Source organism: Melospiza melodia, chromosome 2, assembly GCF_035770615.1.
Source record: "Melospiza melodia melodia isolate bMelMel2 chromosome 2, bMelMel2.pri, whole genome shotgun sequence".
NCBI classification, from domain to species: domain Eukaryota; kingdom Metazoa; phylum Chordata; class Aves; order Passeriformes; family Passerellidae; genus Melospiza; species Melospiza melodia.
In genome coordinates this window covers 110947489-110965411 of record NC_086195.1, presented here as the reverse complement: position 1 = coordinate 110965411, position 17923 = coordinate 110947489, and the positions used below count along the sequence as shown (strand labels likewise).

At 37.7% G+C, this 17923-nt stretch overlaps 1 protein-coding gene across 2 annotated transcripts in view; it reads left to right on the top strand.

Moving 5' to 3' along the window:
• ABCC4 (ATP binding cassette subfamily C member 4 (PEL blood group)) overlaps positions 1-17923 on the top strand; it is a 143444-nt gene that overhangs the window by 71313 nt on the left and 54208 nt on the right. For both annotated transcript variants that reach the window (XM_063149543.1, XM_063149542.1), the window contains exon 20: positions 6814-6893. In XM_063149543.1, coding sequence (XP_063005613.1) covers positions 6814-6893 — 80 coding nt within the window. The remainder of the gene's footprint in view (positions 1-6813; positions 6894-17923) is intronic.

The window sequence follows — 17923 nt, the reverse complement described above, 5'->3', positions numbered from 1 at the left end:
CATTGTATCTTATGTGAAATTTCTGCATTGTATCTTATGTGAGGAGGCTTTGGCTGGTGATAACAGATATTAATACACATACTCTTCTGACTAAAACCAGGAAAAAGGACAAATCAGCTGTACCACATAAATTTTCAAAGAGAGAAAAAAAATTGCATAGAGCATTGACCTATTTTGGTTTGCCACAGGAGGGTAATTCCAATCAATGGTATGTATGGACTAGGAAGCTCCAGAAACAACTATACAGTTAGGATCAGTGTATTCATACTAGGTAATGTAGATGTCTCCATCAGTAAAAATAAAAATTCATTTCCAAAGAAGCCTGTTTTGCATTCTTATCTGTATCATAGTTATTCTTCTTCCTTTAAATCCTACACTTAAAAATAAGATCAAACACAGTGTTTGTGTTTTCTTCTCATTTCCTAACTGTTTTCTTGTTTGACAGCATTTGTGTAAAAAGTCCTTTTCAAGTAGTAAATTAATTTGGATAGAAGGCTTCCCACCTGAATTCATTACATGCTGGCAGTTTAGATAAATGGATATTATGGTCTCAGCATATTTCGGCCCAGCACCACTGTGCCTATTTGCAAATGTCTAAGAAAGTGATAATATTCCTATCAGTTTCAGACTGCTAAAGAAAAAAAAATGGGGTAGAATTTCTTATTTATATTTATAGGATGCCTGTGGGGAAGACAGCAATGCTGTATATGGCAGTTTGTGTGGACATGTGGTGCTAAACATACATTCAAAAAAGATAACAGACCTTTTGACGTTTCTTTGTAGAAATAAGGAAGAAAAGCCAGAGTAGATCAATAATTGACCGTTATGCAGGAGATGCATTTCCAGATTTCTTTCTGAAGAAATATTTCACAAACTTACAATTCCTTTCAAAGTCAGTAATCCATCTTTAATTATTTTGTTGATTTCATAGTTGTATTTTACAAGGTTGATGTAATGTCTGCTTCCTGCCAACATTTGATACGGACAATCCACTTTGTCATTGCTTTGATGAAACGGCAGGCTGCTTGTAGTTGCAGTACTTTTTTTTTTTTTTTTTCCGGGTGTGTGTGTTTGTGTGTGTGAACTGAGCATGGGTAAAGGCTTATCATTTGCTGAATGCCACAGCTTAACAGCAAGATCTGTGGGGAGCTGCCAGTTTGTACCACGGACAGAATGAGAAGCGTGTTCAGTGCAGTTCAGTGGACGGGTGTTTACATGTACCCAGTTCTGTACAGCTGTTTCTTATATTTGTACTTTTTGAGCGTGCCTTTATTGCCACACATACACTTAAGAGCATTGTTTTGCTACCAGGTGTCCATTTAAAAGGGCTTTGGTGTTCCAGGCTGTAACTGGGACTGCTGGAGTGCACGATTCCTCTCTTTGGGATCAGGAAGCCCACGCTGCGCCGTGGATGTTGCAGTGGTGGCACCCAGCCACCCTAGTGTCAGAGGGGTGGGCGACACAAGGGGCTTCTGCTCACCCAGCAAAGTCAGTGGCTGCACAGAATGTGCATTGGGATTGTCTGACGTGGATCCATCCAAAGGTTATCTCCTTTGCAAGCATCTCCTTGGCATGACATAACTTCAAGCAAGTGTGCAATCCTAGCTGGGTTGTTTAGGTTTAGTTACACATAAATGACTAAGTAGCTTCTTGAATCTGTTAGCACTGCAGGTTGCCTTTAGACAGGTTCCTGTGAGTTAACAGCAAGGAGAGGAAGAGAGTGTAACTTTATCTCCATGGAAGCTGGGCAGTGAGGGTGTTCTGGTTTCAGAGTAGCTTAAGCGATTTTAAATATTTTTTCCCCCTGGTGAATGCAGCACATGGATAGGGATATTTAGGCCAATTGCAATGAAGGAGTTTAGGTTACTATGCAAAGCAGTATTTATTAATAACATTTGCATATTGAAATAAAAAGTGTGATGCAATTAATATTGCCTGCACTGAGGATTAGCCTGATCTCTGAGGGGAAAAACATTCCAAGACTGCACACCCGTGCACACACACACACACACACACACACACATACAAGTGGCAAAATCTTTCTATCTGTAGAGAGCCCTTTTCTTAAACCCTTCTTCTTTTCCCAAGAGGCGAGTCAGTGAAGCAGAGAAGTAGTGACAAAGTATTTCTGCAATGTGTGATGAAGCAAGTGGGTATAAAGGTTTTGTAAACTCATTGCAAGGTATAGAAAATCAATGTGCCTACTCTATTGTATTACACAGAGGTATTTCAGTGAATGCCCTGGCCAACAAAGTACACTAGAAGTGCCAAATACATTTAGAAATAATGTACTCTTGCTCTTAGGGTCGTTGGAATTCAGGTTGCACAACATTGAATACTGTGGATGCATTTGGCTATTCCAGTGGAGGATCCTAGTTTCTTGTTTAAAAAAAAAAATCCTTTTCTGGTGTTTACATCTTGAGTGTTGATTCAGTTTGGATTATATTTCTTTCATGATGAAGTATGTATAAACATTTTAAAAAGGTGTGGCACAGTCAAGTGTTTTCATTATTTGTGTGATAGGTTTGAACATCTATTCCAAAGTATCAGTAGGCACCTGCAGAAGCAAAAGTGGGTTTGTAGCACCTGAACACATTCCGATTCGTGCAATTAAAGCAGTTTACAGAGCAAGGAAGAAAAGAATATCACATACTGAGGTTTCATGTCTTTTTCACAGAGCACAAAAGAGTTTTGATTCTTTCACTTCAAGTTTTGCCTAACTATTGTGTAGGGGAGGAGGTTTAATGAGTCATTGTTTAACTTTGATACTGCCAAGTATTTGACCATTAAATAGTCTGAAATGTGTACATAGCACTTTGGTGACAGACCCTTATTTAACAGTGATTAATTGGCATTGAATAGTTATTTAATTACTTCGGAAGAAATCTCACAACAGTGTGTGTTCTGATTAAGTTATTTGATGTAAAAACAAACATAAGACAGCTGAAGAGAGCACGTCCCCTTTTGCAGCTTGCTACTCACACTACACACTGTATGGAAGCCTGAGTGATTGAAGTAGCAGATACTGTTCACCAGTGTGGATGCTGTTGTAACATTGGCATATTTAATCCTTGATTTCTTAAAAGACTTTTTTTGTTTGTGGTTTGGTGAAATTTGACTTAAAAGTTTTAGATGTAGTATTTTCTTTTTGCTTTTGTAGCCCCTTGCTGGGATAAGTAAAGGATGTAGGTATTAAAGGAGCTTAAATTTTTTTGTGAATTGGATATACTAGACTGATCTAAGAATTATTGTTTCTTGGCATGTACACGTATCTCAGAGATGCTTACTTAAGGAGTTTGGGGTTTTTGGAAATATGAACTATGGTGGCAAGGTTGATAGTCTGTAAGTTTAGGAAAGAAGAATTTATAGGTTTTGGAGAGAAAATATAATTTTCAGGGTGTGGGGGCAGGTAAGTTGTGCAGCTCCTGCCCTTCTTGAACAGCAGGTGCAGCAGTTTCCATAGTCTGAAGAAGCATTCTCAAAAGTTAGGTTTGCACATTCTGGAAGAATCTGTAGTCATAAATGTAAGCATTTTGAGTCCTGACTCCAAATAGGTACTTTAACTTTTAAATCTGGAATGTTTTCTCTTGCATGCTTAATTCTGCATAAGCAAGTCACTGGTTTACTTTGCTTCCAGTAAGTGGAAATAGTTGTTTCTTCATACCTTGTGAAATAGACCTCTTGTACTTGTAGACATCCTTATAAATGAAGCAATTGCTTTGAATGCAATACTGTAATGGCTGTGGGGCATCTTGTGGATAATTCCAAAGCATAACACTTCTGCTTGAAGGTGCATTGCTGTCCCTGCCACATGGTGAAGGAACTTGCTTTAGTGAGTTACTGTACCTTCCTTCTGTGTAGGACATGCTGTATAAAGTGCTGGTTTAGTTACATCCATGTGAACAGGATCTGAAATGCATCTCCAGACTTGTATTTTCTCTTCTACTGTCTCTGAGGTAGTAGAATTGCAAACAGCAGTGACAAAAATAAAGCTAAGGCTTGTGGGTTTGTTACTTTCCTTTAGCTGTAGAAAAGCATTAATGGTCACCAGATAAACAGGACAGGGGGGAGATACAGACCTCTTAGCAATAAGCAAAACATTTTCCTGGTCTTAATGACTTCAGCTGTCATTTTCCAGAATTTCTATGTGCAAACACTAAATAGACTAATTTTTCAGTAATTTGAGAACTCAAAAACAGTGAAGCTCTGCTGTCAGAGATTCACTTTAATGTTTATTTGGGAAGCAACTGATTCATATTGCCACTGTTTAATTGTATTAGGTGGACTGTGAAAGGTTCCAGTTTTCAAGGTTTGTCTTTTTCCTATACCATTTCTTTTGCTCACTCAAATTTTAGTCAGTGTCATTTTACAGAATTGCTGTATTTACATTTTAAAGAGGATTAGGCAGATTAAAAGATGTTTTCATGTTTTGTTGATAACATCAGATTAATTTCCACTTTCCTAGTGGCAGCTCACAGAACTGTCAAAACAGAGGCTGTAGAAACATTGTTATACTTAACAATTCCATAAGGCAGATGCAAAAAAATGCAGTTTTGGCAATTAGCAGCATGATTACCTCTGGGAACTGGAGGGGTTGGTGGTAACATGGAAGAGACAGTGAAACCAAGGATTGCTGGGGACAGCCTGGCTGGGCTGAGTTTTCTGTCATGCCCACCTTGCTCAGAGAACTTCCCAGGAAGAGGAGGAGAGCCACAGCCACTCTGAATGTGCAGGCATTGCTCCGTGGCTGGAGGTGCCAGCCTGGGGCTGACCCTGCTGTGGCCATGGAAGAGGAGCCAGCCTGAGTGACCCTGCTGCCTCCTGGCAGTGGCACATGGGGTGGCCTTTGTGCAATGGCTTCTTACGTAAGTCTGAAACCACTACAAGTAAAACTTACTTGGGGTTAAAAGGCAAAAAGGTGATTCTTAGGCTGAATTAAGGTGGGGTTTGCTCTCTGTGGGAACAATCCTTTGCCCTTGTGTGCAGCTCCTCATTGGTGGGTCTTACAACTTTTCATGGAGGGTCTTAGCATTGTCACCTCTCCTTGCTGTGCTCCTTGCTCTGTAAAATAAAGTGAAGTTACTCAGAAGACAAGTGACAAAGCTGTGAACAGATTTCTAAAACCCTGAACCCAATCTGTTATTCCACCTGGTTTTCCTTATCTGCCCTTCCTGGACATGCAGCTAAGGAAACCTCTGTCAACAGGAAGCATTTAACTTCTTCAAATGATTTTCTTTTTGCCAGTGAAGACTTGGTTTATTTGCAAATAGCCTAGAATGTGATGTTTAAGGATATTAAGAAGCCTTAGTGTCAGCATGCATGCAGCATCTGCTTGATCACTCTTCTGTGACCAGTCTCCATCAAAGAAAATCATGGCAAAAAGAGAGGTTTTTTTTTTTTTTAATTGCCTTGGATTTTCTTCTGATGTATCTACCATGATACAAATAAAAGGGAACATCCCCACATGCTATTCCTAGTAGAAAAAGATGAATGAGATTTTTCTGAGTCTTGTGCTGCTGTACACTCTTTCTCTCTGTGTGCAAAACCTAAAAACAGGATGAATTCAGCTGTTGGCTGCCTGAAGTAAACTGCCTTGGGTAGAGAAGTACTGCAGAACAAGCTCTTTGCCACCAGTGTCTCTCTTCAGAGTCATGTCCCAGACCTGAGGAGAGGATGTTTTCTGTGTTGTTTGGTGTGGAACAGAAATTCCCTTAAAAAAAAAAAAAATGAATGAAAAAGAGCTGTGAGCAGAGAACTAGCATGATGGTTGCTACAAAAGTTCCTTCAGTATCTCTTATCTCTAAATTACGTCGCCAGGGCACTGTGTGGAAACTTTAAACTTGCTTTCAGTTTAATGAGCTCCTTTGAAAGGAAGAAAAAAAAAGTCTTTTGTTGCCAGTGCAGTGAATATGTTTGTACCAGTTAAAATATAATTGAATCAAGATATATGCAGATAACAAAGCAATGTGAATGCATGTATGGGCATCACACACCTTAGAAATAGCCAGATTCCCACCCCTGGTTTCGTTTCTTTCCTGGTGAGTAGAGATACTGATTAATAGAGAAAGATACTAATCCACTTATGGGTGGCAGCTCTGTGACTTTAATTATGAAAGAAGTCTTGATATAACTGATTTTTTTCAGTCAAGTAGAACTTGGGAAAATAGAGAAATGTAAATGCTTCACTGACAGCAGATTAAAAATCGTTTTATTAGCTTTAATAAAGATCAGTATTGTCAAGGTTTTCAATAAGTATAAATGTAAGGCTGCATGAATGCAAATCTATCTCAGATTTTATTTTAGAAACGCCTGCAATTTGAATCCATGTATAATGCTGAGGGGTGAGAACAGAAATGCTAAAAAAGATCAGTTAGATCAGCTATGATCTATCTGAGACATGCATGCACTAGTGAGTTTCAGTCAAGGATAGGAGCAGATTCCAGCTGATGTTGCTTGATGAAACTTGCATTAAGTTGTCTGACCTGTAAACCTTTACCTGCCCATGTTAAGCATATAAAGCATGTGTGTTTCACCTGTTAAAATATGTTGAAATATTATCTTCAAAGCCCATTGAAATTTTTTTTTCTAGCTGTTGATGTGAAGGTTTTATATTTGGGTAGAGGGCATTTGTAAAAAAATTCTTCTTCAAAATATATTGCAGGAGACTCCCTTCATGGTGGTTTCCAAAAATGTCTTTTTATTTTTAAAGTCCCGCTGTTTCCTTTTAATTGTTTTTGAAGTGATAAAACATGAATCTGTTCAGGAATTATATTTACTTCCCCTTTGTTTTTCTTCTCGACCCTGTTTCTATAGGAAGAATCTTAAATCGTTTCTCCAAAGATATTGGCCACTTGGATGACTTGCTTCCATTGACCTTCTTGGACTTTGTGCAGGTAATTCAGTCAGAGACTTCTGCACTGCATTTTGCATTTAGATTCCTGTGTGCTTTGCTGAAGATCAGCTGTTTGTCACAGATGTAGCTGAGTCAAAGGAAAGTACTTGTTTGTGAAAGAAAGGTGTGGTTGAAATTTAACGTGTCAGTAAAAAGCTGACATGAGTAATAACTGCTAGGTAGGAGTGGCTTATACTCAGCTTGCTATTATGTCAAGATTTCAGCTCATAGCAGCTACATGCTTGGTAAATTGCTCCAGATTTGCCTCCAAGCAATCTGGCAAGCTTATTGCTGTTATAAGAAATATGTCCATAGTAAAGAAACAATCAGCTCACATGAAAAGATAGCACAGATTAACCTAATTACATGTCTACTTCCACAAAGAATCAAATGCTTACCACACCATTTCGGATTAAAATAGGTGTGGCTATTTACAAAGAAAAGATTAGTAGTAATAGGGTGAATATAATAGCCTTAATAGGAACAAGTGAAATAAGTTGTTGCAGAAAAGAAAGATGGACAAAGCATTGAGATTTTGATAATGATGAAATGATAAAGGATTATACATGACATCAAGGTAATTTTTTCTGTTGCAGTTGCTATTAATCTTTCTCGTAAAAAATTGCAGGAGGATAAATCTGAACAAGAATGATCGCACTGTATGAAAATAATATGAATCACAGAATACAGAGAATTGTGGAGGCTAGATAAAAAAAGACTTAGTGGATTATCTGGATCCACTTAGTGGATCACACCTGTCATGCTGAGGTCAGGAATGTTTCTTAAGGTGCTATTGCTAGCTTTGCTTTGTCTCTTAAAGATAAATTATTCAGGATCCAGACCCTGTTTTGACTTATTTAAAAATTACCAAATACATTTCAGGTTGAACAGTTTAATCATATTGTTCTTGCTGAACTCTTGAGAACAGGAAAAAAATTATTCCAAGGGGTAGAAACACCTACGACGTTAAAGTGGTTTTTGTAGTTTAGTGACGTAGCTGAAATTGAGGTGTATGTTTTGTTTTTCAGATTTTTACAGTGCCACTTTAAAGTGTCATTTTTGGGAAGAAAGGAACATAGTGTATTTTACCTATCAATTACAGTAATGGGGGGTTTTTTGTGAGTTAGGGAGTTGCTTACAGTGAATATTAGGATTTTTAATTCACGGTCACTTAATTTAATTTTAATTAATTTGAATTCTTCTTGAAAGCGCAATATGTTTTTTCTATAAAAACAATTAATTTTTTGCTGTTTGTACAGATTCTAAGTCTTCTTCATTCTCGTTAACTGTCTTATTAGACAGAATGTCTTTATTTCATCTGGCTTGAAATTATTCATATGTGCCTTTCTTTTGGACTGGAAGTTCAGTTTGTCCTGCAGTCCTTATCCTCTTCTCTTAGCATAAGGTTTGCATCCACAAAGTCACACCCATCTGTCCTGCCCAGTGTGCTGCTTGTCCATTGGGCCAGAGGGGTTTACATGTGCATCAGTGTGTCCCCTTTTCAGCAGACTGCACTGTGTGTGTGTGTTCACACTGTGTACTGCTCATGGCCAGAGCATCCTCTGGGTCCTGTGATCCTGAGATAAAATGATTAACCATTTTCTTTAGTTCTGTGCATTTACAATAATAATGTGAGGGTTGTGTTGCAAGACAACATGGTGGTTTTATAGCAAGAAGCCGAGTGGGTGTTTTGCACGCCCTGGCATGTGGTTTAAAGGCATGTGGGGTTGTCTGAGGATGCAGAATTTGCTGGGAAAATGTTACAGAAGTCTGCAAAAGCAGAGGGAGCCACAATTGGTGTGATCTTGTCCATACTTCCTTTTGGGAGCAGACCCCGAAGCAAACTGTCTTGAGAATTGCAGTGTCTTACTTTTGACAGAACAAACTGATCTGCTTCAAAAGAAGGCTGAGAGAGCATCTACCCTGTGAGCATGGCACATGGTACAGAGTGTACAGAGAGAAACATCTACCAGCACATTGGAAAACCTAGTCAGTGACCAGTGTATAGATCCTTCAGGCAGTGTGTGCTTTCCAAAACTGAACTGGTCTGGAATGAAACAGTGAAGGCTGCTTCTCTAGATGTGATTGTTTTCTTCTTTCAGGCTCCTACTGTAAACCACATTTGGTAAACATTTTCCTTCATCTTGATTAATTTATGTGGGGTTTTTTTAATTGGCTATTGAATTATTTTTCAAATTCTGGAGTTTGTTTTTTAAGTGAAAAGTTTCTGCTTTCCAAAAAACAAAGTAGATTTTACAAGTCCAGTAGAGTACTAAAAAGACACTGTGGTTCAAAGCTTGCCTTCTCTATTTGGCATCAGAAAAGAAAATTTAGGATCTTAGGGTTGATTAATAATGCACTGCTATCCATAAGAAAAAACCACTTTCTTCTTGGCAGGTTTTCTAAAATTTACTCTTCTTGATCGGCAGGCTTCTTGCTTAGTGGTTGCTTTTGAAATTCAAGAGCAAATATGTATTTATTTCTGGTGAAGCAGAGATTTTTACAAAGGATAAATGCTATCAATAATGATAGAGATCTTTTGTCACTTGTTTTGTTTGCAGGTGTCTTTTATAACACTTCTTATAATCCCTTCAGGAAGAAATATTTTCTCCTTTCTAAAAACAGTATTAGCTGGATATAAAAGCCCTGATCCCTGCCATTATTGTTGATTCTTTGAGAGACATTTCCCAACATTCATTGTTTAAATGGTTGTCAGGAGGAATCAAGTGAAACTTAATAAACAATGCAGTAACTGGTTCATCTTACTTTGTGTGTAGAAGCTTTTCTTGAGCGGATTTGCATTGGAGAAGTGGTCGTTTTTCAGAGTTATTGCTGGGATCATTGTGGAGCATTCCAGCCTTTTACTGTATTGGCAAGTGAGTGTGTAATTTCAGCACAAATAAATACAATTTATTTTGTGATTGGACACACAATCACAATTTACAGTGATTGGACACTCAAAAGCTACAGTATGAGCCAATTAAATACCGATAAATAAATAATTAACTGCCCCCTTCTAGTTTCAAGAATTTTGTCATTACACAAAATACAGATGTTTAAGCAGTGTTAAAAATTGATAATATTCTTTTTGGAGTAGGTAATAAGATTTATACACTGCACTACAGCCATAATGAGCATAACTAGTCTAGACAGTTAAACTGGATGAAAATTAATTCTTTGAACAGGAGGAGTTTAATTTTTACATTTTCCATTGAGTTAAGGTAAAAAAAGACTCTCTTCCAGACAGTGGATAGTCTCTGTACACTTTGTGGTTAATGCAAAGTTGAAAATTATGTGGCAAGCACAAAATGCATCATGAATCTTGTGTTTTCTTTTGAAAATCTGGTTAGATTTTATAAAAATGGCTTTGCAATGTCTCCCAAAGTGGCTACTCACATTGCATTTAAATTTTTCTGCCTTCTTTTCATTCTTTGGTTTGCCGTGCACCAAAATATAGCATACCTGTCTTGAGAGATTGAAGGTAAGAGAAGCAGTCCTCACTGGAAGGCAGTAATTTTTTTCTTGTTATGAATTTTAACAGCATATGAGGCATCTCATGTTAGTGCAGCTGACTGTGTTTTGTGGAAATTACTGCTGTATTCACAAGGTTTATGAATTAAAAATAAGTCTCTTATGAGAACATGTTTATGGCTATGTTTCACTACATGGCTGGAACAGAACACTGTGGGTAGATGTGAATTATAAAAATTGAGAAGAAACCAAAAGTTAAGTTAGGTGTTTCAGCTGAAATATCTTTAATGGTATGTTTAGAGTCCAGGTTGAAGCTCATTTAAGTAAAAAAATCCTTCAAAATCTGCAGTCTAATCCTGAGTCTTTCTTCTGTAATGAATTCTGGCTGATCATAAGGTTCTGTACCAATTCTCCTGAAAAAGTAAACTGGAAAGCATTTCTATGTTGAGCATGGCAGTTGTTATTTTTACTAAATATGGCATCAAGTTTGTTTGTAAAATCAAGTAGTAATCAATGTTGTAGGTTGACTAAGATAGTCAAAAAGCTGAATTAACTTGTTTGGTGAAGATGATGGGATTTTGGCTTTTTTTTTTTGTGAGCTTACATATTTTTAATTATTGTTATCCTCTTTAGCCTCTGTCTGTCTGTATATCGTTCTCTTTTTCTTAACTGGAGCTACATGGTTTTGGCAGCTCCTCTCCAGCTAAGTTGTCTCATCAGGTAAAGGACAACTTGTGTGAAGGTCATTACAGTGCTTTAAAACTTTCTAAGAGGATCTAAACACCTACTTTATTTAGATATAAATGTCCTGCCTTAAGCTCTGTGGGAGTATGAGGTTCTGTGGATGTGGACTTCACTGTTAGGTGCAGGGTCTGTAGTGTAAAATCACAGGCTCACAGAATGCTTTGGGTTGGAGAGGAGCTCAAAGACCATCCAGTTCCAAACCCCCTGCCAGGGACAGGGACAGGGACAGGGGCAGGGACACCTTTTACTAGACCAGGCTGCTCAAAGCCCCATCCAACCTGGCCTTGAACACTTTCAAGGATGGGGCATCCACAGCTTCTCTGGGCAATGTTTAGCTCAATGCAGCGCTAATAAAACACAATGCACTAATTGGAGAAAAGGTCAGCCAAGAAATAGAAGAAAATTTTGAGGGGGTATTAGGAATTGAAATTAATGAGAGGGTATTAGGAGTTAAGTATCCTATATATTTAATAGTGGTTTATGCACATTAGCCCAGATATTGCTAAGTGGCCAGTATTTTGAATGCTGTCATTTTGAGACCTCATCAAAGGCTGAATCATATTCTGACATAAGATAGATCTGCAGAGGCTTAACATATTTAAACTCTGATCTCAGACTTTGCCAGATGAGTACCCAAACTGATAAACTACTGCTTGGAAATTATGTCTGTAAACTGATTGAGTACATAGGACAGTGAAATATATTTTGGGCTTCGTGTTGGTTTTGTAAATTATTGTGGTAAATTTTAAAGGGATGATTTTCTCTGTAGTTTCTTGCCCTTGTAATTTTTCAGTGATCTTATTACTTGTTAACAGAGTTGATTTTCTGCTTTAGTTTCAAGTGAATTTGAGTAATTAATGTGATGGCCCCTTCATTTTGATTTCTTACCCTATGTTAGATTGAGGGGAGGGGTAAAAAAATCATGATCTGTTTTGTTTCTGGAGAACACTGTGAACATGTGAACTATCTGCAGCTGCCCTTGAAAAAGGGCAGTGATTTATTGAGGAAAACTGAATTGCAAAACCTTTTTCCTCCCCAAAATCAACAGCTTGACTGAGTTTAAATAACTGACTTTTCATATCCTTTCATCACACACAAAGACCTAATCCTGAGACTACTTGAGCCACCAATGTAGGCTGTGGCTGAGACCACCACTGAATGTGCCATTCCCTTCTCACTACACACAAAACACATTGACTGCAGCTTTATGGAGTGAAAATAGTGAAGAAAAGGAAAATGTGAAGGAGGTGTCCACAGTCATTTCTTAAAAAAAAAAAGAGAAAGGGAAGAAGAAAAAGCTGCTGCATCTGGATATTAGGAACAAAAAGTGCCTCAGACTGGAATAATAGCTTGGGTCACTTGCTTTCGTATGTGCACAAGAGTGGAACTGCCGTTCCTTGTTTCAGTACCACTGACCCCTGCATTTTATTGTGTGAGGATGTCAGGGAAAGTGTGTAGAAGGAATTTGAGGATCTTTTAGTTTAACAATGACGTTGTTATTTTGTGCTCTCTGTGCAAGGTGGGATTCCTGAGGAGTTTGTTGCGTTGTTTTTTCCAGTTTTGCTGAGTTTAGTCTGTATGCATGTGTGAGTTTTGAGAGGCATTTTTATTCATTAAAGAATAATTCTTTCTGTGTGTTTGCATGTGTGTATTCAAAATATGGTCAGCAGTGTGTTGTCCCCTCAGCAGTGGGATCTGTGTTAAATGTCAGTGTACTCTGCTGAGCCTGGTGCAATGTGCAGACCTGTGACTACCTTGGATACTTTTAGCTTCCCTTCTCCTGAATCATGGTAGTTTTGCTGTGCTGAGGTTTAGATGAAAAATAAATAAAGAAACACAAACAGTTGCCTGGTAACACTTGACAACTGAAACCTTACAAGACTTTTTCTTGCTGTACCTTCCCAAGATGCATATTAAGGGCATCTGGTTACTGCACAATGAAAGACCAGTTAAAACCTAAGAAAAAAGTAATAGGGGTATATATTTTTTCATTGGTAGCTTTTGAGCTGTAGTTTCAGAAAAGGTTAAAATTATCATTGCAATAAGATCCTATTATTTTTTTTTAATTAGCCCCACTGTCTTGTTAAAGACAAGCAAGCAAACAAATAAAAGGGATGGGAAGTAGTGCAGGAAGAGGAGGCTTGGGTTGCATTTGTGTCCCCAAGACCAACATGCAGAAGCTGTGAGTTTAGCACAGACACTTGTCTAAATAATGCAGTTTTTTATTGACCTTTTCTTCTCTGTCCTTGAATGTCTTGATTGTTAAATCTCAGTAGCCAATTAGTCTTGTTGATGGTGACCAGCAGTGGGAGATAATCTATGCCAAAGCTATTGCTGTTCTTTATTTTGTACCTGTCATCACATTCCTTGGAATGGAAGGGTGAGTATCTTGCATCCTACAGACTGAATATTTATTCAGATTGGTGGTGTGTGTACAGAATAAATTATGTGAAATCTGGAGTCACTGCTAGTGGGTGAATTCCTGTTTATATATGGACCTCAGTTTTCCAGGGAAAGCTATGGTCTGTTCTCACTATAGTGGCTATGTATCCCCAGCCTATGCCTTTGCCTCACCCCTTCCTTTTTTTTTTTTTTTAATTTTTTTCTCCTACTTATGTTCATTTGTAGAATTTTTTTAATAATAGATATGCATTCAGTTGTCACCACATTAGTGTCAAAGCAGCAGAGATCACTACTGTAACAAAACTAATTTGTGTAGGAACATAATGTAAATGCTTTAATATTTTATGGTGTTTATTTACATGGTATTAATAAAATTTGAAAGTGCAACACTTTATCTGACACGAGAAGGAAGGTAAAATAATACTGAACTTGTAGTGTCATTACCTTCTTGTCCTCTCGCCTCCTTTACTGCTTTTCTTGTTTTTTTTTAACTCATTTCCTTTTGGGTTTTGCACTTCTGCATTTATGTGGTAAAAATAGGTCAAAGTTTTGTACTGGGCTCCTTTCATTTTCTCATTTTTGGAATACAAGTGGTTTGAATATAGTGCTCTGAAAAATAGTTTTCAATTAGTGGAATTCTGTCTTTTTCTAGAGCATTGCGAGGTGCAGTCTTTATCCTAATTTCTCTAACATTTGAGCAGATTGAGGTTTAGTGTTACTTGTTCTTGCAGTATTTTGATAGTTAGAACCTGTAAATACAAAATTACAGTCAGGTTTAAATAATCCCTTCTCCAAATGGGCTTCTGTGTTTTCTTTATCAGATTGCTTTCTATATATTTTCAGATAATAGAAAACAGGATAGTTGTGTGGCAGTTCAGTGATGTTCCCGCTTTCTCTGTGGTTTGGAAATTTCCCCACTTTGGTTAAGGTGGAATTTGTAAAAGTTGCAGAAAGAGATTCTGTTCATTTGGGGATGTTCATATCTATTGGAAGGTATTTTCTCATTTGCTTTTCTTTTAATGAAAGAACGCAAAGAAATTTTCTCTAAGTGTATTTATGTATGCAAGTGAAATTATTTTCTGTAGTTTTCTCCTTTTCTTTTTTGTCTTTCTTTGTGTATATACTACTGATGTTTTTAGAGCTAGAGTGGGAATTCTTATTATTATTTTATAGGTATTTTATAGGTTATAGGTTTTTACAGGTTTATTAGTATTTCCCTGACTTTGTAAGCATTATCACAACCTATCATTTCTGTGTCTCAGACTGGTGATTAGTTTTAAGACTTCTGAAAATCATTAACATTTCTAACACTTTACAGTAGCCAGAAATATTTTAATTCTGCTGTCAGTCACAGAGTGTAACAATCCTGTTCCAAATGGTGATAAGTACAAATCTTCTAGATTGCCTTTAACTACTGATATACTATAGATAGGACAATGTCTGCTTACAAACAAATTAGGATTTCACTGTTCGGCAGAAGGATTGGAGATTTCACTTTTGATTCAAGAAGGAAGGAGAAACTTGGAGGTAATTTGAATTACTGAGCCATGTTGCTGACACTTGTGTGTGTGTGTGTGTGTGTGTTAAATCATTGTGCATATTTATGCCCAAAACAAACATGTAGGACAAGGAATTATCTTTAGCAAAAATAAAGCCTTCATCTCACAGAAATGTTCTGCCAGGATGATGTGTGCATCTGCACAATATAAGAACTTTTTTCTTGCTGGAACTGATACTGTGGCTACTTGGTGAACTGTGCAGCTGATTTGAAAATTCCAGATGAGTTTGTTTGTCAAAAGGTGGAGGAGACTGCAGTGTGGGCAGTTCTAAAGGACAAAAGATGAGAGTTCAGGTGGTAACTGAATGTCATATGTCTTTTTATTACATCTTTTTATTACATTTACATTAAAGGACATTTTTGTACTGTTTAAAATAAATTGATTCATTTGGATTGTACTTGTGAAATACAAAAGTCTGTGTATTTAGGCTCTTTCAAGGGCTTAATAATGTCTATTCCTGCACAGTAGAAGAATAGGATGCTGAGCTATTTCATTTTCTTTCACAATCACATCCCTAAATAATTTTCTTAATGGTTTTTAAAATCAGTCTAATGTTTAAATAACAGAGCTCTCTTGCTATGAACGTCACTAATAAGCTAAAATAAAGGGCCTAGGTCTTCTTGTAAAACTGCTGGATTTGGTAGTTGGTTCAAATGTCCACCCTTCTGTCAATCTCAACATAATACTGTCAAAAAACAATTTTTCAATTTTCACACTAACAGTGTGGATTTTGGGATCCGATCAAACTTAACTGTCAGTTACTTTCATAAGTGTGCCCTTGTTGATGGTTTGTGATAAATAAACCTTCTGAAAAACCTTCCTGATGGTTTGCTGCGTATTTGTAACACATAAAGAATGAGCACACACTTATGACTGTAAATGATGTTTATTCTCTGCCAAGGAATTTCTCTTTACTCACTGGTTTCTGGACATGCACAGAGCAGCTGGACTGGGTGAAACCTGCTGGTGGTGGAGTGAGGCTGGTGCTGATTTGTTTAAATCTGCTGAAAACATCAGACCACTGTTAAACTTTTTGGAGATGGGTGATCACTAGATATCGTGTAGTACTGAAAAATTATGAGTCAGGAGTTCGTTTTGAACAGGAAAGTAGTATTTTATAGCCCTATCAAAGTGGCAAAGCTCTGGGGAAGTTAAGTGGAAAAATGTCAGGGACGGGTTAGAAAGCATTTTTTGCATATCTCCTGTGAAAGAGTGTGTGATCTGAGGGAAAAAGAAGGTAGTTTTATTTCTTAGGATAGCTGATGCTGTAGTCCTTAAGATTTTTCATAGTTTTCATTTAACTGTGGCAGAAAGGCTGTTGTGGTGTTTATGGAATTATGAGTAGTTTTTCATTCCACCTAAAAATAAATACATGAATAGTGTATTTCTAAATAGCAAGAACAACAATAAAATGCTTAAAAGCTTGTAGTTGCTGTAAGGTAGAAGAGCTGTGTTCCTGAGGAATTGATACTCTCTTTAACAGAAGAGCCCACAGTTTGAAAGTAGCGCAAAGCTTTTAAAGTTGTTGAAAGACCCAGAATTAACTTCTGGTGGAAGTTAGACTTGGCTGAGCAGAAAAGGTCATGCAGTTGAAAATGAGGTATTCTTGGGGGGGGTGCACAGCTGCTCTGGCATTATGGCCATGAGGAATAAGAGGGCTGAGGCAGGAAAGTACAGGGCTCATAAACAAAGCTTGCAAAACTGTGACATGTGGGGTGGCAGTGTCTGTGATAAGCAGAATTTTGCTAAACATTTTAAAGAACTGGGAAAAAAAAAAGTGCATTACATGGGTGAAAAGGTGCTGACATCATTGTTAGCTCAGAGGGATTCATCACGCAGGAAGAGGGGGCAGTATTTCAGCAAGTCAATGAATGGACTAGACCATAAGAGCATGAACTAATGCCATCAGTGGTCTGTCTAATACACTGGTCTAACACAGTGGTTTTTCTCCAGCAGCAGCAATAGGAGATGCTGTTTGTGGAGGGCATGAGCTGCTTTTTGTTATCCTTTCCCTGTTTAGTACCCCAGCACTCACAGTTTTGTGCTCATGATGTCAAACAGCCTAACTTTTCCCAGCCTAACTTTTCCCGGTCCTTCTACTATGCATGTTTTGCATTATTTTGTGTTGGCCTGTAAGATCTGCCTCCTGCATCCTAATAGCCTGAAAACAGTGAGATTTTTGGGGGGTTTTCTTGTTTTCATTCTATGTATATGTTCTCCGTAATTTTCACTGAAATAACATCTGCTTTCAAAAGGGTTTTTTGAGTGGGATAAAACTAAGACAAAAATCAGTGAATCAGCCTCTGCTGGTAAAGTGCTAAACATGTGAATAAAGGACAAAATGGAAAATACACCACTTGTAGCAGTACTAAGGAGTAAAATACCCTTTGTTGAATCAGATGTTTTGATTTCATAAGGCTCTGTGCTCATTAGGGCTGTCTTGGGCTTTTGTAGCTGGGGAAACATCAAGGAAATTACTCCTAAGAGGTAGGAGGGGAGCAAAAGTCATCAAACCATTCTTCATTTTCCTTTAAAAATGTCAGTTACTCAACAGCAAGGACTGACAGAGGAGATGCAAAAATGCATTTTTCTGGGAATCTTAAAAGCAAATGCAACAGCCAGTGAAGCGACCACACTTGGCAATGGGGGTGGATATTGGAGGCACAATGCCTCTAAATTAATATGATTGAAAATGGATGCTTTCTGCTACCTGAGGAGTAACTCTGGGAATGTTGGGTGATACCAGACGTTTTTCTGTAGTGTTTCAGGCAGGTTCTGGCAAGAGCTGTCGAGGAAGCAAAGCATGTATGTGTGCATGTGCTACACTCACTGATTAATGCTGTTTCCTCAAGCT